The 24,875-nt window shown below is 41.1% G+C and overlaps 1 protein-coding gene across 1 annotated transcript in view; it reads left to right on the top strand.

Annotated features, from left to right (window-relative positions):
* TRPM5 (transient receptor potential cation channel subfamily M member 5) overlaps positions 1-24,875 on the top strand; it is a 66,075-nt gene that overhangs the window by 17,736 nt on the left and 23,464 nt on the right. Inside the window, exons 9-16 of the mRNA XM_089523096.1 lie at positions 96-198; positions 993-1,111; positions 4,157-4,507; positions 12,558-12,689; positions 18,839-18,962; positions 21,325-21,470; positions 21,725-21,837; positions 22,366-22,461. Of these exons, the coding sequence (XP_089379222.1) occupies positions 96-198; positions 993-1,111; positions 4,157-4,507; positions 12,558-12,689; positions 18,839-18,962; positions 21,325-21,470; positions 21,725-21,837; positions 22,366-22,461 (1,184 nt within the window). The remainder of the gene's footprint in view (positions 1-95; positions 199-992; positions 1,112-4,156; positions 4,508-12,557; positions 12,690-18,838; positions 18,963-21,324; positions 21,471-21,724; positions 21,838-22,365; positions 22,462-24,875) is intronic.

The raw sequence follows: 24,875 nt of genomic DNA, 5'->3' as shown, positions 1-24,875 counted from the left end.
TTATCTCTTGGGAAGGAATTAAATCCAGATTATACCAAAATTCTGTTTCTAATATAGTGGTACTAAAAAAACATTAACCTGCTTTAATCCTTTAGATCCAAAACATTATTAGCCAGCAGCAGCTTCTAACAGTGCATAATTTTGAACAAGAAGGTTCAGAAGAACTGGATACAGTCATTTTGAAAGCATTGGTTAAAGGTAAATTTAATGAATGCTATCTATTCCCCAGTCCAGAACTGTCACACCCTGGTATGTCCTTGAAATGTCCTGGTTTAGCCTACACTACCAGCAGAACATGCTTGGCTTGATAGTGACACTTACAGAGCTTTCTACAGGAAGATAAGAAGACCTCTAGTACTGTAAATCCTGTCTTGCTGGAAATTTATACTGGTGAAGCTGTATTTACACTGCTTTCAATAGACTCTCTGCTCTCCTTTTGTTGGCTTCAGGATGGTTCCCTAAGTAATTAATAACACCCTGTTGTCAGATTGTACCCAAAGAATATTTGCTGAGGACATTTGAAATGGTAGCACAAGATTTTATTTAAAATTGCAAATGATGGTCAGGATGTATTTGAATACATCTGCTGATGGAGAAAGTCCACCAGTGGATCCCAGCCATGTGCAATGTCTGTGCATCTGCAAGGAGACACTGTTCTTTCTTCCATATTGTCTCTCCCTCAACCCTTCACAGTACCAGAAACTTCCCACAGGAAGATTTACCATCCTCCTGGATGGTATGTGGGGGCTGTATGGAGGAGTCAGTTCCTCCAGAGCCTGCTCATGATCATCTTCCATCAGCAGATGTTCCCAGCTAGATGTTTGCCTTTTAAAAATATTCAAAAATAACAGTGGTAAGGCACATTTTAAACATGTTATTATGTTAAGGCTTTCAGAGATGGAAGCTACAGTCCTGTGCACATGTACTTAGGAGTAAATCCACTAAACATGCATGGGACTGGTTAATTTATTTTTATATTATGTTTGTAATAGCCTGTAAGAGTCATAGTCAGGAAGCCCAAGAATACCTGGATGAACTGAAGCTGGCTGTGGCCTGGAACAGAGTGGACATAGCAAACAGTGAAATATTCAATGGAGATGTTGAATGGAAGGTGGGTTACTTTACTTTTTTGAATTAATTATTCAAATAATGGCTAGACTGGGTGCAACACAACACTTCTTTCGGTTCCTGAAAACAGGGAAGACTGAGAAGCTAAATCTGGTGATAATTTTTATTGGATCAGCATCTGCTGATGGGTGGAGTTTTTGTTGAAGAAATGGCTAATCTTCTGTGTAATCCCAAAAAAATCATCTGAGTGATATGAAAGATTGTGTTGTATCAACTGGCACACATGGCCAGAAATCCTGATAGTAGTTTACACCGGCTTAATGCATGGCTATACCAGCATACAAAAACATTATGCAAAGAGGTATCTGACACTGCCTTAAGCAATGGTTTTTCCTTGGTTCACAAGGGCATCCAGAATCTCCCAGGCAGAACTCCTCCCTCCTGGCCCTTGCACACTGAGGAAAGCAGCAGCAGCTTCTGACCTTGTCCTGCTGCTTCTTTTTTGAGTGCCCAAGGGAAGCCAGATGGTAATACTGTGGCCAATCTGTTGAGGATGCAGGGGGTGTAGAACTGCAAATGGCTCTGTCTGGATACCTTTGTGTCCTTCTTGTGGATATCCTTGTGCCCATCTCCTTTTCCTCCAAAGAGAAGCTGTAGATGTCACCCCTTCAGCAGCAGAATAACTATGGTAGTAAAGATTTATACTCTGTCATGGAGTCAACAATCTTAGCCATGTTTTCACAGATACTAAGTCAGTCACCAGCCCTGTGTTCCCACAACATCAAAAATACTACATGAAAACAAAAATATATTTGTGCCCCTTAAAATTTCTTCTGGAAAAATGTCCTATAACACATGCACATGTGCACAAAAAGTTAAGATTACCCCCCCCCTCCCAAATGTCCATACAGGGTGCTATTTGAATTATTATCCCATCACTCTCAAGGCACTCTGTAGGTATGAATGGAGGAGCTTGTCTACATCAGAGTATGACCTTCCTGTGACGTAACTTCTCTCTCATATCTTATGGCAGAACTAACTAAGGCAGATTACAGACCACCGAAAAGCGGCGGCCTGCACCCGCCCCTTTCCCAGCTGGATCGGGGCCTCAGCGGTCAGAGCGGCAGCCGCTGAGGCCCCGATCCGCCACTTTCCAGGCTGTGGGGAAGCGGCAAAAGGCCCCTTCCCCGCAGCCTGGAAAGGGGTGTCCTTGGGTGGCGGTGGGGAGGAGGAGAAAGGGGCCGCTTGGCCCCTTTCTCCTCTGCATCGCTGGGCGCAGCCGTCTGAAGGCTGCGCCCAGCGACTCAAACGGCAAAAGGAGCTCTGTTTCAGAGCTCCTTTTGTGGCCAGGGAAGGGGCGCACTATGCGTCCTGGCATGGCGTGACGATGTCACATCCGCGCTGCCCCATACAGAGGCGGCATGGTTGTGATGTTGTAATGGCGGTGGCCGTGTGGAACGGGCACCGCCATTTTGTGCATGCTCCACGCTTACTAGGGTTGGGGGCATCCAGAAAGGATGCCCCTTTCTAACTCTAGCACGCGCAGAGCGCGCACTTTTAGGCCCATTTGTAACGGGCCCTAGTGAGGATGGATTCAAAGTGTGATGTAGGGCTCTAGGCAGTCTTCCATACAGGAGCTGATCAAACCTGCTCAGCTTCAGTAATTTTTTCTAATGCAGATTTATACCATGACCTGGGACACCTTGAGTTGGGCTTAAGGCAGGGGAGGAATCATGTTGATGATCTCCAAATGTTTTTGGGCTGTGACTCTCAGCATTCATCGCCATTGCCTGTACTGTTTATGACTCCTGGGAGTTTCAGTCTAACAGCACCTGAAGGGCAGCATACAAAATTTCCGCCACTCTGACAGACTGCTATAGCATCAGCTCAGTCATATGATTTGACAGAAGCAAGCAATGCATCCAGTACATCTGCTGGCAGATGTATACAGTAAATATAATATCAAAACGGGTTCCTAGTTGAACAGCTAAGGACATATCCTAGGTATCCTAAAGATATCTAGATCCACGATGAGGGCCAAATGAAACAATATTTTAAATATGCAGCTAGCAGCTAGGCCTCCTCACACCCCGTGTTAAATACAAGGGAGCCAGACTAGATCAAGATGTTTGTGGTGATGGGGTAGTGAGAACTAATTAACTTTTAGCTGTCTGATGTGGTTCCAATTCAGACTGAGTTCCCCATGTTTATAATTATCAGCACCAAAAAGTAATATTTTCAAACAAATGGATTGTGCAATGGTTTTCTCAGTGGACAACGCAGGTCACCCACACTCCACAATACTATGGAAACTGTCTGCATAGTATTCAGCTATTGATACATGCTCCTTGTTGCATGATAGCCCTGTCCATTCATCAGGGATATTGTGCTTGCTGTGACCCACTTAAACGTAGCAGTAGGACAGAATATTCTGTTGTCCACTGGGTTGTCCTGCTGTAATGCTGCACTAGAATTCAGAGTGCCAAAAGTTCAGAAGCTGTAGCAACAAGCGGTATCAGATGTCAAACAGTCCAGGATCAGAAGCTATAAATTAGAACAGTTCCAGGGGTAGCAGTCCCAGGGTCATAAATCAAATACTTACAGTAGCAAAGTAAAATCAAGAGGAAGTTTATTTCCAATAATTCAACTGAAGGAAACCCCCAATTTATAAAGCTAGCCAGCTCAGCCCATAGTTCAGACAGTATTTCAAGAGAACGTTTCACAGCTGTGTGCCACAAACATCTTCAATGTTTGTGCTAGACATTGAAACCTTTGCCTTTTCTGGGGACTTGGTGTGTGTGTGTTCAACTCTCCATACTGCTTTGAATCCTGTGGATCTGGAGAAGGACCTCGCTGACTATCAGGCAGCCACTCCTGCTGTGGTGTGTCAACTTTATGTCTGCCAAGGAAGATGAACTATCAGTTGGGCAGGGGGTGGGGGTGGGGGATGGCATCAACTTCCTTACTCAGATTTCAAGATTACATGTTATATCAGAAAGGATGGCACAGTTCTTAATATGCTAATATCAGGTACAATTATTAACCATACTCATATTGAAAAAAATTCTTGTGTTTTTTGTAACCTCAGTCATGTGACCTAGAAGAAGTGATGATGGATGCCCTTGTGAATGATAAGCCAGAATTTGTCAAGTTGTTTATTGATAATGGGGCCAACATGCATGACTTCCTGACATACAGCCGGCTTCAGAGACTCTACTGTACCATCTCACCAAAGTCTCTTCTTTATACACTTCTGCTTAAAAAACATGAAGAGAGCAGACTAACTTTGGCAGGAATAAGTGGTCAACAGCACAAGGAAGTTAGCGATACTTGCCCTCTATTCACTCTCCATGAAGTTTCCAGGGTGCTGAAGGATTTTCTTCATGATGCATGCAGAGGTTTCTACCAGGACCATAGATCTGGAGGCAAGAAAAAAGCTGTAAGTTTCCATAAGATTTATGAAGTGACACTCAGAAGATTGGGGCTTTAATGGTCCCTTATAGAACCCATGGCATTCCACACAGATGTATTATTTGGGGAGAAGGAAGTCACATATAGTAGGTTGATGTACTCACTAGAGACGTGGGATCTAAAAGATGAAAATGAACGTTATCACATTTATCTGTGTCTGGGCTGCAGGCAGCCCGCATCCACTTGGGCAGCCCTTCTGCAACCTGGACTTCTCCCTCAACTTTTTCAAGGACAAGATTTTCTCATTCTTAAAAAAGCTGCAAGAGAAGTCTGGGTTGTAGACAGACTGCCTGAGTGGATACAGGCTGCCTACAGCCCAGACAGGTAAATGCAATAATGTCCATTTTCGTCTTTTAGACCCTGCCTTTGTTCCTGGGTGTGATAATCTTCTGTGTTGAATGAGTATATCATTTTCTTAGGTCTGAAATCATGTTTTTAACAGGGAAAATATTTATTAGTTATTATGAAAATGAAAGGTGATGTACAAAACAAAACAATAATAATAACAAAATTCTGCCCTCTGTACACTGAAGGAGGAGGAAAAAAAGAGAGAGAAGGAAGACAACTGTAGGTAAAGAGAAACTAATAGCATAGTTCTATATGTGTCTACTCAGAAGAAAGTTCCCTTAAGCTCAATTTGGCATGTTTCCTAGCAAGTACATTTAGAATTGCTGATACAGCTAGCAAGCCTATACACATATATCTAGGAATAAATTTCATTTCACTCAGTAGGTCTTACTTCTGAGTAGATGTGCTTACAGCAAAATTTTAAGTGAAAATCTCAGAAGGCCTAGCAACTTAGCTCTGTCAAGAGGCATTCCACCCCTCCCCACCACCACCACCACCACCCAGAACCATATTTGAAGTGGCTTCATTATCATCACATACATTAATTGAAAATTTATTTCTGATGTTTTAAATAATGGATGATCCCTTATCACTTATATTCTTTGATTAATTACTTTTTTGCCGTGTTTTTGTTTTAAAAAATCTTGGTGATAGCTGTGTGATCCTCCTCTCTTGCATATCTAAGCATGGCCTGTTACAGACAGCCAAAATAAAGCTGCTTCGAGTCACAGTGGAGATATGGTGTTTCAATGATGCATACGTCCTAAGAGTCCAGAAGTCGCACCAAAGCCATGCTCCAGTCCTTAGGGCTGGAGCATGGCTTTGGTGCGACTTCTGGACTCTTAGGACTCATGCATCATTGAAACACCATACCTCCACTGTGACTCGAAGCAGCTTTATTTTGGCCGTCTGTAACCGGCCCAAGTTTATTTAAAATAGATATCTTAAACAGTGTAGTGGTTTGAATGTTGGACCAGAACTCAGAGAAATCAGGGTTTGAACCACCATTCAGCCATGGAAACCTACTAGGTGACCTTGGGCAAGTCACACTCTTTCAGCCTCAGAAGAAAAGCAAAGGCAAACTTCTGTTGGATAAATATTGCCAAGAAAACTCTGTAATAGGGTTGGCATACTCTGGAGTTGACTTGAAGGCACATAACAATAATAACAAACACCAGCCTAACAAATCTACTCTTTCAGAAGAAAATCAGCTGGTGTTTTATAAATTATAGCAAAGCCTTTGATTGTGTAGATCATTAAAAACTATGGCTTCCTCTTAAAGAAATGGATGTGTTACAGCATTTAATTGTCCTGATGTACTCAGGATAAGAGACCACCATCAGGACAGAATATGGCAAAACAGAATGGTTTCCAATTGGCATGCATTTTTATCATTCTATCTGTTTAACTTGTGTGCTGTATCATACATAAGTATCATATATAAAGCAGGATTAGACACAGTGGAAGGAAGTGTGAAAACTGAAGGAATATCAGCAGTTTCAGATATGCAAATGACACCTTACTACTAGTAGAAATGATTACTTGGAAGTATTAGTGAAGAAGGTCAAGGAAAAAAGTGCAAAGGCAGGTTTACAGCAGAGCATTAAGAAAATGAAAATAATGTCCACATTTTATATAATTTTAAAATAATCAATGAAGACATTAAAATAGTTAAAGATGTTCCATACCTTGCCTCAGTTGTTAATCAGAATGGAAAATGCAGTCAGGAAATCAGAAGACTAGGATATGGAAGGGTAACGGTGCACAAACTAGACAAGATCATAGAATCATAGAATTGTAGAGTTGGAAGAAACCACAAGGACCATCCAGTCCAACCCTCTGCCATGCAGGAACTCTCAACCAAAGCATCCCTAACAGATGGCCATCCAGCCTCTGCTTAAAGACCTCCAAAGAAGGAGATCTTTGGCATCATAGAATTGTAGAGTTGGAAGAAACCACAAGGACCATCCAGTTCTACCACCTGCTATGCAGGAAATCACAATCAAAGCATCCCTGACAGATGGCCATCCAGCCTCTGTTTAAAGACCTCCAAGGAAGGAGACTCCACTACACGCCGAGGGAGTATGTTCCGCTGTCGAACAGTTCTCACTGTCAGAAGGTTCCTCCTAATGTTGAGGTGGAATCTGTGTTCCTGGAGCTTGCATCTATTCTTCTGTATCCTAGTCTCTGGAGCAGCAGAAAACAAGCTTGCTCCATCTTCAATGTGACACCCCTTCAAACACTTAAAGAAGGCTATCATATCACCCCTTAACCATCTCTTCTCCAGGCTAAACATACCCACCTCTCTATGGCGGGATACAAACCGCCCCTTTGCGGCGCTTCCCCGCCGCCGCCGTTTGCTCCGCGCGGGAGCTGCAGCAGTCAAACCGCGCGGCTCCCGCGCAGAGCAAAAAAGAAGCTCCATTTCGGAGCTTCTTCTTGCGGCGCCTCTATGACGTCGCGAGGCACCTGGCGCGGACTCGCGATGTCATAGGTGCCGCGACACGTCTGGACGCTATGCGTCCAGTACGTAAAGATGGCGGCGCCCATGTAGAAGGGGCGCTGCCATCTTGTACGTATAGGATACGTACTAGGGTTAGGGGGGTGCGGAAGCACCGCCCCTTCCTAACCCTAGTACGTATCCTATACGTACTATATGGCGGTTTGTATCCCGCCCAAGTCTATCCTCATAAGGCATGGTTTCCAGACCCTTCATCATTTTAGTCGCCCTCCTTTGGACACACTCCAGTTTGTCAACATCCTTTTTGAACTGTGGTGCCCAGAACTGGACAAAGTATTCTAGGTGAGGCCTGACCAAGGCAGAATAGAATGGCACTATTACTTCCCTTAATCTAGACACTATACTTCTATTGATGCAGCCTAGAATTGCACTGGCCTTTTCATCACACTGTTGACTCATTTTCAACTTGTGGTCTACTAGAACACCTAGATCCCTTTCACATGTAGTCTTGTTCAGTATATCTGTGCATTTGATTTTTTTTTTTTTTTTTTTTTTTTTTTTTTTTTTGCCCTAAGTGCAGTACCTTATATTTTTCTGTGTTGAAATTCATTTTGTTAGCTTTGGCCCAGTTTTCTAATGTATTAAGATCATTTTGAATTTTGATCCCGTCTTCAGGGGTATTAACTATTCCTCCTAATTTGGTGTCATCTGTAAATTTGATAAGCATGCCCCCTATTCTTTCATCCAAGTCATTGATAAAGATGTTGAATAGCACTGGGCCCAGGTCAGAACCCTGTGGCACCCCACTGGTCACTTCTTTCCAAAATGAAGAGGAGCCATTGCTGAGCACCTTTTGGGTTCAGTTGGTCAGCCAATTACAAATCCATTTAACAGTTGCCTTGTCAAGCCCAATTTTACTAGCTTGTTTGCAAGAATGTTATGGGTAACCCTGTCAAAGGACTTACTGAAATCAAGATATACTATATCCACAGCATTCCCTTCATCTACGCAGCTGGTAATTTTATCAAAAAAGAGATTAGATTTGTCTGGCATGACTTGTTTCTGAGAAATCCATGTTGACTTTTTGTGATTAAGGCATTCCCTTCTAGATGTTCATAGACTCTCTGTTTAATGATCTGCTCTAGAATCTTTCCTGGTATTGTTGTCAGACTAACTGAATGATCATTTTTGGGATCCTCTTTTTTCCCTTTTTGAAGATGGGAACCATGTTTGCCCTCCTCCAGTCTGCTGGGACTTCTCCTGTTCTCCAGGAGTTCTCAAAGATTATTGCCAATGGCTCTGAGGTTACATTTGCCAGCTCTTTTTATATTCTTGGATGTAGTTTATCTGGTCCTGGAGATTTACATTCATTTAGATTAACAAGGTATTCCTGTAGTACCTCTTTACTTGTTCTGTGCTGGATAAGCACAAGATCCTGAAATGTCAAGGTATATCACAGAACACTAAAGTTAGGAGGCCATCATATTTCTAATTTTTGTGTATGGTTATGGAAGCTGGACAGTGAAGAAAGTTGATAAGAAGAAAATCAACTCATTTCAGATTTGGTCCTGTAGGAGAAGAGTTCTGTAGGGTTGCCATAACCCGCCCCCCGCCCCGTGACCAGCACGCTTTTGGGGGGCCCCTCCCGGTCATGGTCCGGTTTGGGCCCCCACCCGTGCCTGGTCCCCTGTTTGGGGGCCCGCTCCGGCCATTGCCGCTGCCGCTAATGCGACTGCTGCGGCGCCAACCCACCTCCTCCTCCAGCTCCGCCTTCCTCCTCTTCCTCGCCTCCAGGGCGAGGGCTTGAATGCCGCCCAGGCCTCAGTAGGGGCCAGCGGCAGCGCGCGCATCTGCCCCACTTCCCTCGGCGCGCGCGCGGGGGGAAGGAAATGGGGCAGGCGCGCGCGCTGCTGCTGGCCCCTACTGAGGCCTGGGCGGCATTCAAGCCCTCGCCCTGGAGGTGCGCCTGCAGGCTTCAGAGCAGGGAGAGAAGGGTCTCTCCTCCAAGGGACACCCTTCTCTCCCTGCCTTGGGGGTTGCCCCGACGGCCAGGCAGGCTTCAGGGCAGGGAGAGAAGGGTCTCTCCTCCAAGGGAGACTCTTCTCTCCGTGCCTTGGAGCTTCCCCTGCCGGCCAGGCAGGCTTCAGGGCAGGGAGAGAAGGGTCTCTCCTCCAAGGGAGACCCTTCTCTCCCTGCCTTGGAGCTTCCCCCGCCGGCCAGGCAGGCTCCAAGGCAGGGAGGAAGGGTCTCTCCTCGAAGGGAGACCCTTTTTTCCCTACCTTGCAGCTTGCTCCTCTTCTTTCTCCTCCTCCTCTTCTTCTGTCTCCTCTCCTCCTCCTCTTCTTCCTCCTCTGCTCCTCCTCCTCTTCCCCTTCTTCTTCTTCCTCCTCCTCTTCTTTTCCACCTCATCCTTCCCCTCTTCCTCCCCTTTTTCTTCCTCTCTACTTCCTCTTCTTCCTCCTCCTCCTTTCCCCCTCTTCCTCCTCCTCTTCTTCCTCCTTTTCTTCTTCTCCTCTTCCTCCTCCTCTGCTTCTTCCACTCTTCCTCCTCTTCTGGTTTTGACCAGAAAGGGAAGCACATTTCTGCCATCTGTCTAGGAATAATGCCAAATGTCCTCCATTTTTATCATGCCTAAGAATCATGCATTTATATGTTTTTTAAAAAAACATCATTTTTTGCGTGTCCTCGATTTTTTAAAAATGTGTCCTCCATTTGAAAATTTTGTCCTACGTTTGTCCTACATTTGTCCCAGTTCGGAGGTCCTGACTTATGGCAACCCTAGTTCTATGGATACTGCGGACTGCTGAAAAGACAAATGAGTCTAGAGCAAATGAAACCTGATCTCTCCCTTGAAGCCAAGATGACTCAACTGAGGCTGTCATATTTTAGATCTATCATGGGAAGACATGACTCACTAGAAAAGACAATAATAATTGGTGAAGTAGAAAGCAGAAAAGAGGAAGACTGCATTCCAGATTGATACACTCAGGGGCTATGCAAACAGCCCCAGAGGGGTGGTCTCTAGCCACCCCTTCTTTAACCAAATCAGGGCCGGATGCAGTGTTGGAGGTGCACCATGATGCTGCACACCACGTGGAGTGGCACACGGCATCATGACGCCCTGGGGGGCAGAGTTGGGCATGCATCATGAGGATGCTATGCCTCGTCTCCACCTTCATGCCAGCCTTAACAGCCGCTGTGTACAGGGCCTCAATCTAGGAAGCCATGACCCTGAGTCTGCAAGATATGAGCAGAGCTGTTAATGGCAGGGTTAATTGGAAGTCTGCCATAAGTCAAAGTTAACTTCACATCTGTTGACAACAGTAACAATATGCAAAATGTAAAATGCAGCTGGGATGCTCTTGTTTGGCTGTATGAAAGAGGCACTACATCACAGGATAGTGAAAGGAGAACGTCCAAAATCAGTTGTAGATGTGGTACAATCTGTATCTTGATTGGAAAATGTAAACTGTAAATTGATCATAAAAATCCAAATACTACAACATTTTTCCATGCACAAAGGAAACACTGAAGGGGCTGAACAGTTGGGGCTTAGGTTTATGCCCTAGCCTTTGCAGGCTAGGCCTTGGAAACACTTGCTTGAATTTTAATGTAACATCATTCATTAGTCTCTGCTGAAAAGTGCACTCTTGCTGCCAACATAAAACAAAATCTGATCGCACAGAAAGCTAGGTCATACGGCTAATTGCTGCTTCTTTGTACAATATCTCATGCAGGATGTTCTCATACCTATTCATTTGTATCCAGGATACAGCAGGCCTTTTTAATTCTGTAGTGACAGTGAATGAATTATCTCATTCAACAAAATCAAGAACAAAAATCCAAGGGCTTATTTAATGGAGTTGGGAGGTCTTTGGCTTTGTTTTTTTGGCACAAATGGAAAGTATCATCAGGGGTTTCCATCTGGTATATCCAGACATTCGTGGAACATAAAATATCTCTGAACTGGAAAGACATTGCCCCTGTATCTCCTATGTGTCTGTATTTTGCCCAGGGGGTGATTAATTTATAGGGCATCTTTTTAAAATGTAGATTTGTCTCCTCGACTAGATTACAAGCACATGGAATAGAGAAGACCATTTCACAGTTAGCCTGATACCAATCTCTCAGGAGCATAAGTGAGAAGATGCAGAGGCTAAGGAGTATCAGAGGCTAAGGACAGAATGGCTGACTTTTATACCAAGTACAAAAACTAACAGGAATAGCAGTTAGGAATAGCAGTTTTTTTCAAACTGGCAATGGGATAGGACCCCTCTGCCACCTTGAGAGTAGTACAGTAGTTCAGAGGAAGTAAGGCAAGCTTTGTGGGAAACATAGCTCTGTCCCTCAAGAGAGGAGAATGACTTGAGTCTCTGGGGGATGGCTGGGGAAGCTGCTGTTCCCATTATCTAATCTTTGGTGGCTTCACTCTGTGTGCACATTAAGGATAGTCTTGGCTGTGGACATCTAGTTGGCCACTGCTGGAATATAATACTGAACAAGATACAGTTTGGGTTTTCTTCTTTAATTTTGATCCAGTTTGTTTAATATGCAGTAATGTCCTTACTTGAGACTCCCCGATTCATTCATCAGTGTCAACAGTTTAGTGTGCATGTGCCCTCTCTAGTGAAATTGTAGCAGTTGTGGTGGCAGGGTTATTCAGTGTATCCCATACCTCCAGTATTTCACAAATTAAAACTGAGACTCGGATGGCCATGCAACATCAGAATATGATCAAGATGGCAAGTTATTAATGAGGAAAAACACACAAGCTAAGAGAGGCTGCAGCAGCTTGCTTGAGCCTACTGGGAAGGGCATGTTTCCACCCCATCCCCTTCTAACCACCTTGCTGAATTAACAGAGTGCAGGCTACCTTTGTACTTTGAACCCAATTTTTAGTAATTGATGTAAACCAAGATGAAAGAGTGAAGTGAGAGGAGGAGAGAGAAACTGGGACATTTTAAAAGCTGAAAATGTGGAAAGGCAGAGGATCACTTAGGAGTGTCCCTACCAAATCAGGACAGTTGAAAAAGACTGAGACCCCCTGAATTCCATGGGAAATTGTTCTAGGCTACAGAATCTGTAATGAGGGAGGCGGGATTGATCTGGAAGCCTCAATTTATTTGATAGATGGGAGAGCTAAATCCTTGTGGGTCTACAGAATATCCTCTTAGATACTGAATTCCAATAAGTTATTTTGTTTGTTTAGGATAAGATAAATGCAAAAAAGTTACCAGGCCTTTTGGATATGAATCAGAAAAGTGAAAATCCTTGGAGGGATTTATTCTTATGGGCAGTACTTCAAAATCGGCACAAGATGGCATACTACTTCTGGGCTATGGTAAGTTGCAAGATCAGTGTGAAATACTTCACACACACACACACACACACACACCTGTATATCTCCCCCCCCCCCCTTTTGAGGGACAGATAATGGCTATAGGAATTGAGAAGGGGTTATTTCTCCCTCCTCCCTTGAGACCCCTAGTCCATATTGGACCTTTCTTCACTGTTGCTGCAGTTGTTATGCCTGTTGTTATTTTATTTGTAAACTGCCTATTAGGATAACATCTTATCTGTTGGCTTGGGTTGGGCAATAACAATGGGTCTGGCAGCTAACTTTCCCTCTGAGGGATCCACAGACTACTAAAAATGGCAAAAAATAAAAATGCAACGGCCACCAAGTTCATTCCATTGGTTTTTAAGAAAGGATACTTGTCTAATGTGAAAATATTTCCAGAAGAGGCGATTTACCATTTTGCCTGGGGAATACATGCAGCCCCAGGGTCACAGCTTGCTGATCATAAAAAGTCATAAAAACATAAGAGAAATTGGGAACATATTTGCATGTTTGGTGGAATTGTGAGGTAGCAAATAAATTCTGGAAAACTATACACAAAGAAATGAAAAAGATGTTTCATATAAAAGAGTGTGTGAGCCCTAAAATGTATTTATTAAATATTGTTGAAGATGAGGATTTAGAGAAAAAAGGAGGTAAAGTGATATTCTTTGCAATAATAGCCGCCAGAATGATCTATGCGAAAAATTGGAAAAAGAAAGAGGCCCCACTAATAGAAGATTGGAAACTTAAATTGTACGATATATTTGTTATGGAAAAACTATCATGTATTATGAAAAATCAATCTTTACAAAGGTTTTATAAAGAATGGGATCCATGGCTTGAATATGTAAAATCAGAAGGAGTTAAGAGTTGCTGGATAGCTTTAACAAATTAGATAACTGAGAGGATAATAGAAAATAAGAAGCTAAGAAAAGAAAGAATAGGTGAAATATTAAGATAGTAACTCTGCTGGAAGAGTCAAGGTTTATATTGAAGTAATTTTTGGTGAATAAGATATATGATGTTTTTCAGGTTATTTGATTTCTTTTAGGATGAATTATAGATAGGATTGATAAGAAAGAAATTATTGGATGAGACCCAGACATAATGACGTAAACTTGACACATGAAGGGAAGGGTTAAAAGAGGACACTCTCTAGATAATAGTGAAAGATATTTAAAAGAGATAGTAATTAAGGTAAAATGCATTAACGCGTTCATAGCCACAGCTAGGAAGTAAGCTTTGTTTTTGGTTTTTGTTTGTTTGTTTAGTTGTATTTTGTTTTGGGTTTTTTGTTTGTTATATGTTTGTATATGTCAATTGTAAATGTCTTTTTGTATGTTTTTAATTTTGAGTTTTATACAATAAAATTTACTTTAAAAAGTCATAAAAACATAATGAGCAAAACCAGTAAAATTCACAGTATACACACACACACACACGTGTGTGCGTGTGCCTCAGCTAAAGTTTTCTTAACTTATTTTTTCAAATCACAGGACACCCAGCACCTAACCACATGCCTCTCACATTGTGTGTGGTTTGGCCTAGCAAGTACCTTCCTTGGATTAATGCCACAGCCCACAAAATGTGAAACAAGACATGAAGGTTTCTTTTGACCCATGTATGAAAATACGCTGTCTATCAAGAAAGCCACATCCTGAGTTCGAAAGAGCTGAGCAGACCTGTTAAAAGGGGACTGCCTTTAGTTGAAGCTGACCCAAGATCACATAACAACAACAAAGACAGAATCAAAACATTTTTCCCCCTAGTTCAGTATGTGGCTTACAGATGTGAAAACAAAACTGAGAGTAACTGGAAAACTTTCCTTTGTCCACAACATAAAGCTTCACCTTAAAATTGGGTGGCTAGATGTCCTCCTTTTCCAGAACATGTCCTGTATTTCAACCTTCTGTGCAGGAGGAATTCCAAAATGTTCTCCATTTCGAGCATGATTAAGAAGCCCATTGAAAAACACCACAGTTGCTGTTCTCCTTTGAGAAATGTGTCTGCTTGGCAGCCTGTCCTTGCTGCAAATAGGGAGATACGATTGATCCTTCTTGAAGTTCTTTCTTCCTAGGAGTAGCAGAAAAAGATATTTGCCCCCAGAGCTCAGGGTTCATTTGTTTCTCAGAGGGGAAAAGGATAGCAAACACGTTAGGCAACCAGCTGCTTGAGGACACATTGCAAATGTGGAAAGTTTTTTCCTCTTAATTTCAGCACAATTAACAAATGAAAGGAATAATTTAAATGTAGATTCAGTCAAGGTCTGAAGTACAATTTTAAGCATTTGCCTTGCTCAGAGTTTTATAATTGTATTGCAAGCTAAAAAAGGCATTTTAACGGAGATAAGTTGATAAGAAAAAATACAATTTTGTACATAATAAAATATAGTATATAAGTAATATAGCTATAAATAAACCATATGAAATGAATTTACTAGTATATTTATATTAGTGTTTTTAGCTTTTATTTTGTAAAGTCCTACATTTTTTATTGAATGCCATACATTTTATGGTGCCTTGTCCTTTGTGGTTATGACATCTGGTCACCCTGCCTTAATGTTGCCTCATGTGCCACGTCAGAGTATCTGACCATTCAATGGCATATTATCTACTGTGATTGTCATCAGCTTTCCAAGGTTTCAGACAGAGGACTTACCCACCCTGATGACCTTTTTAACTAGAATTATCAGGAATTCAGCCTATGGTCTTCTTCATGTAACACATGTGCTCTACCACTGAGATGATATATCATCTTAAATTACGAAACCAAAAGTATTCATGTTGAAAGGAGAAATGCAAAAAAACTTCTGCTCCTTTGAAAACAGCTATATAATCCCTTTCTAGTTTTTTGAGCAGAGGTTGGAAGGTCAACTTGTGGTGGCTAAGCAGGAAATCTTTTGACATTTCTGTTTCCCCACAACCAAGGATAAATGTCTAAATACATTCTGTTTCCTCTTGTAAAAAAGAAAGAAGGACGGAAGGAAACACACTGCTCCCTGCACCAGTCTTGAGATTCTTGATTGGGAGAAGGAGTTAATGATCACAAAGCTCCCATCTCATATTAGCAGCAACTGAAGGGGCCCTTGATTTATTAGTGCAGGAGGAACATGGGAGAGTGTAAAAAAGAAACTAATCTCCAATAGAAGAGAACTGCAACATGATACCTAAAAATGTAGTTAAAATAGCTGCCTGCGTTAGAAACATTGAAGAACAATATTTCAGGACTCATGGTGCTCTAAGAAATTTAGTGACCTATTCTTAATCAGAACCTTTGTAACCAACAACATTTGTCTTAGGTTGTCCTTTTTTTTACACATACATCCCTTTCTAAAACAAAATTAAATAAACCTGGAGAACAATAATGTGTTCATTCACCAAGCTTCTAAAGCTGGGTTCAAGAATATGTGACCTTCCAGGCATTAGTAGACTTCAGTTCCCATCAACCCTTGGTAGGCAAAGTCAGAGGTGAGGGGTGTCCAACAGCATCTGCAGGGCCACCCATTCTCACCCATTCTAATAAATAAATAAACAAACAAATAAATAATCAACTTTCTACAGTCCAGAAATAACAACAGCCAACCAACTCAGTGCACCTTAAAGAATTGTCTTAAAGCAAGATCCTGAGGCAACCTAAAGAACCAAACTGACATATCACATAAACTGAAATGGGATAATGGAACAAAGCGGCAGCTGGACAGTCCAGACATTTTGGTGCAGTACATGATTTATTTTAAAATTCCTAAATACGAATAGATAAATTTGCTTTTAGCATCACACAGAAGGAAAGGAAAGTTAGGAGCTTATCACAAGGACTTTAATACCGGCTCCAAACAGTTTTAAAGCCAGGACACAGGATGGAGGTGGAGATTATTGCATGCTACATTGCCACCTAAGCACCACCCGCCATCAGCCTGGGCCTAGGCCAGGTCACAGCTGCCTTCCACCAGGACTTTTTAGAAGCTGGAAGCTATTCAGCTTCTAAAAAGTGCTGGCAGAGCATGGCTAGGAACCGGGCTGATGGCGGGTGGCGATTAGGCAGAGATTTAGCATGCAGTACTCCTCGTCTCTATCCCACATCCCAGTTCTAGCCCAGGAGGCTGGAGCCAGTTTTAACATCCATGTGACGTTAGTATTTAAGGTGTTTGGCATGTGAAGTTTAAATCACTGAGGACCTAAATACCTTAAAGGCACTAGATCCTGTCTGAGCTTGGAAACTAATCAGGATAATCTCTTGTTAGTACTTGAGAGATCACAAATGAAAACCAGGTGGTGTAGGATATATTTCAGAAGAAGGAACTGGCAGAACCACCTGTGAGTATTCCTTTCCTAAGAAAACCCTACAAAATTCCCATGAAACCTTATGAAATAGGGTTACCATAAGTCAATAGGCCATCTGAAGGCACATATATATGCATACACAAGTACAGTAATTTAGCCTGCAGTTTTCTACACATTTATCTTGCATTAATTCACTTTATTTATAATCTGCCCCTTTTCTCCAAAACTAGAACACACTGAATTCAGTGGGGCCAAGTTCAATGGAGACATAAGCATGACTGTGCTGCATCTCTATAAATGTCCGAAAGTTGTTAATGTGAAAGACAAAGAAGAAAAGCATTTTCAATCCACACATGGAGTCTTCTGGCCAATGTAGACATTACAAGATATTACAAGCAAACAATCCAGATTTGCGGGTTGTTTTTTAGACGACATTCAGGGTTAACCCAAACAGAATGTTGAAAAAAACAGCATTTGAGGGATTTTTTCAGACAGTGTTTGCATGAAAGAGAAATAACGTGAAAATAACCTGAATGCAAAGTTGTCAAAACCAGCTCCTTTTTTACTTTGGCTAAATTCCAAAAGTACAAAGGAGCTTTCTGTTCAGATTATTTTCGTGTTATTTCTTTCACGCCAACACATCTGACAAACAACACCTGGATTTTAAAATCCAATTTCTGCATGGGATTTTACCAATTAGCCCACCATGTGATAAACTCCTATGGTTGGTTTAGCCTTATATGTTGGTAAAACAAAGCTATGCAGTCTTTATGCTGTTTGTTCACATGGTAAAATGCTGTGCCTTGGACACATTCAACCAGTGATTTCAAGGCTGTCGTGTCATTTTATTAGATTTATATCTTGCCTCTCTCCACAAAATTGGGCTCATGTCAACCCACTTTATATCTGAATAACATCGAAAACAAATCAAACCACAAATAATAAATATTTAGGACATCAATGTAAATGCAAGGTTTAAAACAAACCAATAAAGAAAATAAAGCAGCTGTCTGATAAAATGTCATTTCCTCAGCAGTTAGTTAATTGCCAAAGACCTGCATGTATAAAAAGAAGCTTTGCCTTCTGGTGAAAGGTCATCAGAAACAGGGACAGCCTAATTTTTTTTGATGGTAGGGGAAGGAGTCCCAGATGCTGGGAGCAGCCACCAAAAAAGCCTGCCTTTGTATTCTCACTGAATTACCTCTGGGGTGGTAGAACTGAAAGAAGGGATATTCCCAGAGATCTTAAAGACAAGCAGGACTGTATGGAAGAATATATAGCACTGAGGTTCAATATATTAAATCAGAATGACTCTAAGAGTTTTCATTTCATTTAAGACATGTTTTGATGCTCCTTAATATGATACTTTGGCAAGCTGATTCTTTTCAGGAGACACTACTCCACAAAACCTTCTACCGCAGTGTTAAAAAAAATGAACAGGCATCAGGGGATCAATGAACAAGGAGTGAAAAACATTTCCCCCTTGGATTTCTTGCCTGTTATTCAAATGTTAAGTGCATTTTCTGAGTAGGAAGGTTCATAGCTTTCATCAGATTCTCAAAAGGAACCCCCTCCCCCAAGTTTAAAAACCACTGAGCTAGAGTTTGTTTCAGGTGTTGCTTTTTCTGCAACAGATCAAGAGTGCCTCCAGATGATTGCATTGTTGCTTACAACTCAGTAAAGGGTTGGCCACTGAATTTGCACATGTGGACATTGAATTTGGTAACTGTAAAATAAACAGGTCGGGTAAAAAAAAGAAGAAGAGATAGCTACAGATATAAGTATAGTATGTGTGATTGTGTGTAGTTAATTTCTTCTTAAGAATCAGATAACATTAGCTGAGTGGTTGTATATGTTTTTCTTCTCCAGGGTCAGGAGGGCGTAGCTGCAGCCCTGGCTGCCTGTAAAATTGTTCGAGAGATGTCTCACCTGGAGACAGATGCTGAAGTAGTCCGCAAAATGAAAGAAGCAAAATATGAGCAGCTGGCTGTGGGTAAGCCTACGCCATGTGAAACAGTTAAAGTCTGCCTGGGCAAACCAAGAAAAGACATTTGAGATCTAGGTTATACACAGGATAACCTTTGGAATAAATGGAATCCCCAGAGTAAAATACTTCCATCTTAAACTTGCCTTATATAAACTATGCATGCTTTCCATAAACTTCCTTATATTATGTATAAGTACAACCATTTGACCATCTAACCAAACAGTAGTGACCAACAGCTTTCATGTGAGAAAGACAGTGAATCCACTCTAAGCTTAATTAGAACTTTAAAGGAATAATACAATTTAGAGACATAGCTGTGTTAGTCAGTATGCAAAATCATTAAATCAGTATGCAAAAATCAGTAAGCAAAGGGATCTTGTAGCACCTTTAAGACTAACTGAAATACAGCACGAGCTTTTGTATACTTGAATATACTTCATCAGATGCAACTGAGAAAGTAGACTCAAGTCTCCGAAAGTCTCATGCTACCAGTTTCTTACTTAGTCTCAAACGTGCTACAAGATCCTCAGGAACAATTAAGACACTAAACCTATTTGGGAGGCTAGGTTACAGCACCTTGGATAGTTACTTTAAAATTTAGTCTAAAACCTGGAGTGGAGTAACTGTCCCACTGAGACAAGAGACACCAGATTCCACTATAACCCAAGCATTATCTAATTTGATGGGCAGTGGCTGGAACTCAGGTTCTTTAACCTGAGATAATTCCTTTAAAGTTCTGACTAAAGCCTGGAGTGGATTCAGTGCTTCTCTGACATGAAAGCTGTTGCTTACTACTGCTTTGCTAGATGGTCAAGTAATTGGAACTGTGTGGGATTGCATTTTCTGCATGCAAAGCACAGCCTCTGCCACTGTGCTGAGACCCTTCCCAATTGTGCTTGTGTGTATGTTACAGAAAAAGTGCTTGGCGTGTTTATTTTTAAAAAAGACTCTTCCAGCTTGTGATACATGAGATGCCACAGCTGTTCATCTATTCTCTTTTACCTCTGCTCCAGTCGCTGCTCCTTCCTCTGCATTCTTTCAGCCCCTCACGAAAAAAAGACAGCCCACATACAAGATGTGTGTTATTGTTTCCTGCAATTGTTCAGGCTGGGACGTAAATGCTTTGAGAACTTCCTCTTTGAGACAAAGAAAGAAACACAGGAGTGTGTGAAAGTTACATTTTAAAAAGACAGCCCAGTTTCAAACTAGCACTAGTCTGAAATTAATCACTAGCAAAGATAACTGTTGGTGTTGCTATTGTTGCTGCCAACTTTTCTTTCCATTCAGTTCCCAGTGGTAATAATTGTGTGGATTACGCTACGCTAGAGAGCAAAATTAAAACACATTTATTCTGCAGACCTTTCTTCCCTAAGCAGTAAGAGCTTTCAGAGCATTGTTGTAGAAAGGATATTTAATAATAATAATAACAACAACAACAACAACAACAACAACCCAACCTCCCGGCATGGATCAAGGCAGGGAACAGCAACAGATTTATATGCAACATACATCATATGCCCTGAAGAAATGCAGGAGGGAGACAGCTCCAGGTTTGTCACTGATATGAGTTATGGTGGCACCTCCTGGTGTAACTGTCCACAACAAAAATTACTTGTTGCAGTCTGCATGTTTAGCCAGTATGAGAAGGGACTCTGTGCCTAAATATAAGAGAGACTCTTGATTCCTCTGGGAAAAGGCGGAATATAAATAAATTATATTGTAATTATATTGAGAGGGAAATTTTCTTCTACTGGCCTTGGTTGAAGAAGGCATCCCTCAACCAAGGCCTATGGTACACGATAACATGGTACCAACATTGTTGGCCTTTCGTACACAACAGAGGGAGAGTGGGCTGGAAGGGAGTAGGAGGAAGAAAGCACTGAAGGTCTAGTGGTAAGTATATATACAATAAGTAATATTTACAGTAGAGGCCTGTGGCTGCCTTTCTCTGATAATTATTTAGTTTTCTTTCTCTATCTGCTTACAACTATTCTGCCACATATAACTGATTTTATGACTCAGTTAATACATACAATTTTATAGTACAAAATAATTCACGTAAATAGATCTCATATTTTTTGAGTATTAGAAGTCATATTTAATTTTTGGCCATAATCAAGAATATGAGAATTGGAATCTTGGAGGGAAAGCTATAAAGTAACTAATAGCACCAGGCCTCTAATGTACCACTGTGTCTTTATAACTAAAGCATTTAAAGTAGAACAGAAAAAATATATAAGCACGGAAAAACACAAATTGATGCTCTCATTTTGTCTGGTTAAACAATTCTACTTAAACTGCCTAAACATTCTCACTCTATATATCATTCTGTTTTCCTGCATCTGCTCTCTTGTTTACTCCTTGGCAGAACTATTCAGTGAATGCTACCACAACAATGAAGACCGAGCTTTTGTTCTGCTGGTAAGGAAAAACCGGTACTGGAGCAAAACTACTTGTCTCCACTTGGCTACGGAAGCAGATACTAAGTCTTTCTTTGCACATGATGGTGTGCAGGTGAGTAAAATTCAACAGTGTCCTTCTTTTCAAGGAAACCTCATTAACATTAAATTTGTGGATATTCTTTTAAGAGTATATGTCAATATTAGACATTTGAATGTCTCAACTCCATTTTCAAATCTTGCTGCTTTTAAATCTTCATGTCTCCTCTAGTATATATTTCCATAGTACCTGATCTAATTTCTTTGTATTCCTTCTTTGTTTTATATTATGCCACTCTTGTCTTCTCCTCCTCCACCTCTGAATTTCAGGCTTTTTTGACAAAAATTTGGTGGGGTGATATGTCAACATCCACTCCGATCTTGAAATTAATCTGTGGATTTGGGTGCCCACTCCTGATCTACACTAACTTGATATCATTCAGGTATGAACCACGGTGTCCTTTTGTGTAAAGAGACATAGGGGAGGGGATAAGTTAGAAGAAAAAATATTTTTAAAAGACAAAATATCCATAGCAACAGATTCTGTAATCTGAAACCATTTTAAGATAACATGTAAAAGAAGCACTTAAGAGTTGTGGGCTAGAAAGGTGGAGTCCAAGGAGCTGTTCAGTCAGCCTAGCTCCTAGTTCTGCTTCTATCTGTCCAGGATCCTTTGATTTAATTTTTAAATTGTTGTAGCCCAGCACAACAATTTGAAGTTTTCCTAGTTTATGGGGAAGAAAACTACCTATGGTTGGCTAAGTTCAACACAGCAACCTATTCATGTTATGAGACATCCAATCCTGCTCCAACCATCATCATGTTCAAAGAATGTCTGAAGATGGCTTTCAATACCTGTACTTGTCTATATAAATCAGACCTCAATATTTTTTGAACAAAATCTCAATCTCACCTCAGCAGTGAAAGAAAACTCATTTCCAATATCTTTCAATCAACCCCTTTCTTTGCAGTGATGAACATCAATCAGTGCAGCATCCAGAATCATTTAAAGACCCTGATAGTCCAGATACTGAAAGGACATTGCTTTTTCCCAAGGAAGTGGAGAGGTAAGACCACAGGTTAATATAATTTGGAAGCTTTAAAACAGAATAAACAAAGAAGTCATTTCTTGAGGGGTTTCTTGAGGGATTGTCAGGGTTTGATTTCCTGCTCAATTATGGAAACCTGCTGGGTAACCTTGCATGATTCATATAATTTCAGCCATAGAAAACCTTATGATAGGTTTGCCTTAGGGTTGCCATAAGTCATAAACAACTTGAAGGCACAGAACAACAACAACAACAAAGGCACACACTTTTCCCATCACATAAACAACAATGGGAAAAGACAAGATCCAAAAGGTAGTTAGCCAGGAGTTCTTTAATGGTCTTTTAATATTCGTGCAGAATTACCACTAATACCATCAATGGTGCTTTTGCTGGGAAATGCCCAGTATGGAAGTACAACAGAACTGTTGCACCCAGTTCCATTGAAATTTAAGAGGTACAGCCATCTATTCTCACTTGAGCAGTTTCCTAGTGAAATCAAGGCATGAACCAGCAATCACACTCTTATGTTCCTTACTCTGTGGCCCACCACTCCCCTGCCATGGACAAGGAGATTATAGTTACCACAGTTTGCTTGTTAATTTGGATATTTTTAATTGTATTATGTCATTTTCATTTCTTAAAATGGGGAATAGGATCCATGATAGCCAGTCACAACTATTTTAGAAAGAAGACCTTATTTGAGCAACTGGAAAACACCTGCATCAAACTATGGTGACATAATAGTTATTGCAATTTGGTTATAAAACACTTGATATTAGGTTTTACTCAAGGAGGATGAAACAGACTGCAGCTCCAGAACCAAAGAGTGGTGTATATCAAATTCTGGTTTTTACCACTGAAAAAATGGATTATAGTGGATGTCTGCTATAAATGTATATACTCAATTATTTTGTCTTTGTATGTAGAGCTGAATGGTTATAGTATATATATATTTTTCCTGTTGTGGGAGAAAATGAAACTTCCTCCACAGTATTCTCCGGTTTATTTGTATCTGTATCTACAAGTTGGCTTGCACAAATGTAGGTGTTGGGAGAGGAAGAAGATGCAGGGTCATAGCAGACGAGCAGGAAAAAAAATTGCTCCTGGGTTTTCTAAAAGCAAATTGAAACCCTGCTGTCTGCACAGCCCACTGCAAAGGCGGGCCAAATGTGCACGGACTGTCCGCATTACACGACATCATTCATTCATTCAGTCAGTCAAATTTTATTGCTTTTGGCCAATGGCCTTTGCATAAAACAATATCACAAAAACAACAAAATACATACATATCATATTTGCACCATTAGTGGTTATACAGCAATTTATGATTTATAAAACTGAACTTTTGGAAAAAATTAAGATAACTATATATAGCTAGTATAAAATTGTTAAATATAATCATCACATTTACAACTTATAGCTATTTTTGCTATGTATTTCTTCCTAATTTTTTTGGCTGCTAGAGCATGCAAAGCTACTCTCCAGGTCACATATACAGTGCGCCTGCGCTATAGGCAGGCGCCCCATATGCAGCTTCCAGCTTATGCGGAAGCCGCGTGATGGGAGAATGAATGGTGTGCATGCCCATGGCACGCTCACTCTCCTGTGCTGTGAGCACAAGCCCCATTCAATCAAATGGGACCTGAGCTTACGCGCTATTCAGTTTACACAGGGTGTGTGTGTGTCAGGACAGGATCCCCCGGGTAAACCAAGGGTGCACTGTATGTCCAAATCTGCTAGGAGGTTAAAAAAACCCCACTTCTTGTGGACTCTGACAAGGGCTAGTTTCAATTAAAGGTATCACGAATCGCTCCCTAGGTTTACTATATAGTGGACAAAACAATATGTAGTGGACAAGGTCCTCTAATTCCGGGCATCCATATATGCATGTGCACTCCTTTATTGGGATGCCTCTGTGCCTCCCAACTCTATATGCTGTGTCCATCATATTCAATCTTAGTTCTGTAAATGCTTTCCTCAGTTGTACAAATGTTACATTGTTAAGGTAGTCTGCACGTTCATAAATCTCTTTGAGTTTATGATATAATGGAGCACATGGGGAAAAATAGACAGTATTTAAATCCGTTTGTGTGACTCTATTATTTATGTTTTTGTAGTTTTGTGAGACAATTAGCTTTCTCTGTCAGAGAGCCCTGGTGCCACAACAAACCTCAAGATTCTATGCCTTGAGCCATGGCAGTTAAAGTGGTGTCAACTTGGATTATTTCTGCAGTGTGGATGCAGCCATGGTCAATACTGAAAACACTGCAGCCCTTATTCCACCAATAATGGAGCTGTGACTAGTAAAAGCAAAAGAAACACTTGGGAGCATGTTATGGGTTAATTAGGTCTTCTTGGTCCTTAAATATGCTCCCAGCACAGTCAGAGGCCTATACTAACATTAGGCATGGTGTATATCATTTCCTTCATGT

This window comes from Sceloporus occidentalis, unplaced genomic scaffold (genome assembly GCF_023333645.1).
Source record: "Sceloporus occidentalis isolate IW3139 unplaced genomic scaffold, rSceOcc1.0.p SCAF_4, whole genome shotgun sequence".
In the NCBI taxonomy this organism is placed as follows: Eukaryota; Metazoa; Chordata; class Lepidosauria; order Squamata; family Phrynosomatidae; genus Sceloporus; species Sceloporus occidentalis.
This window is presented reverse-complemented; position numbering and strand designations above follow the sequence as displayed.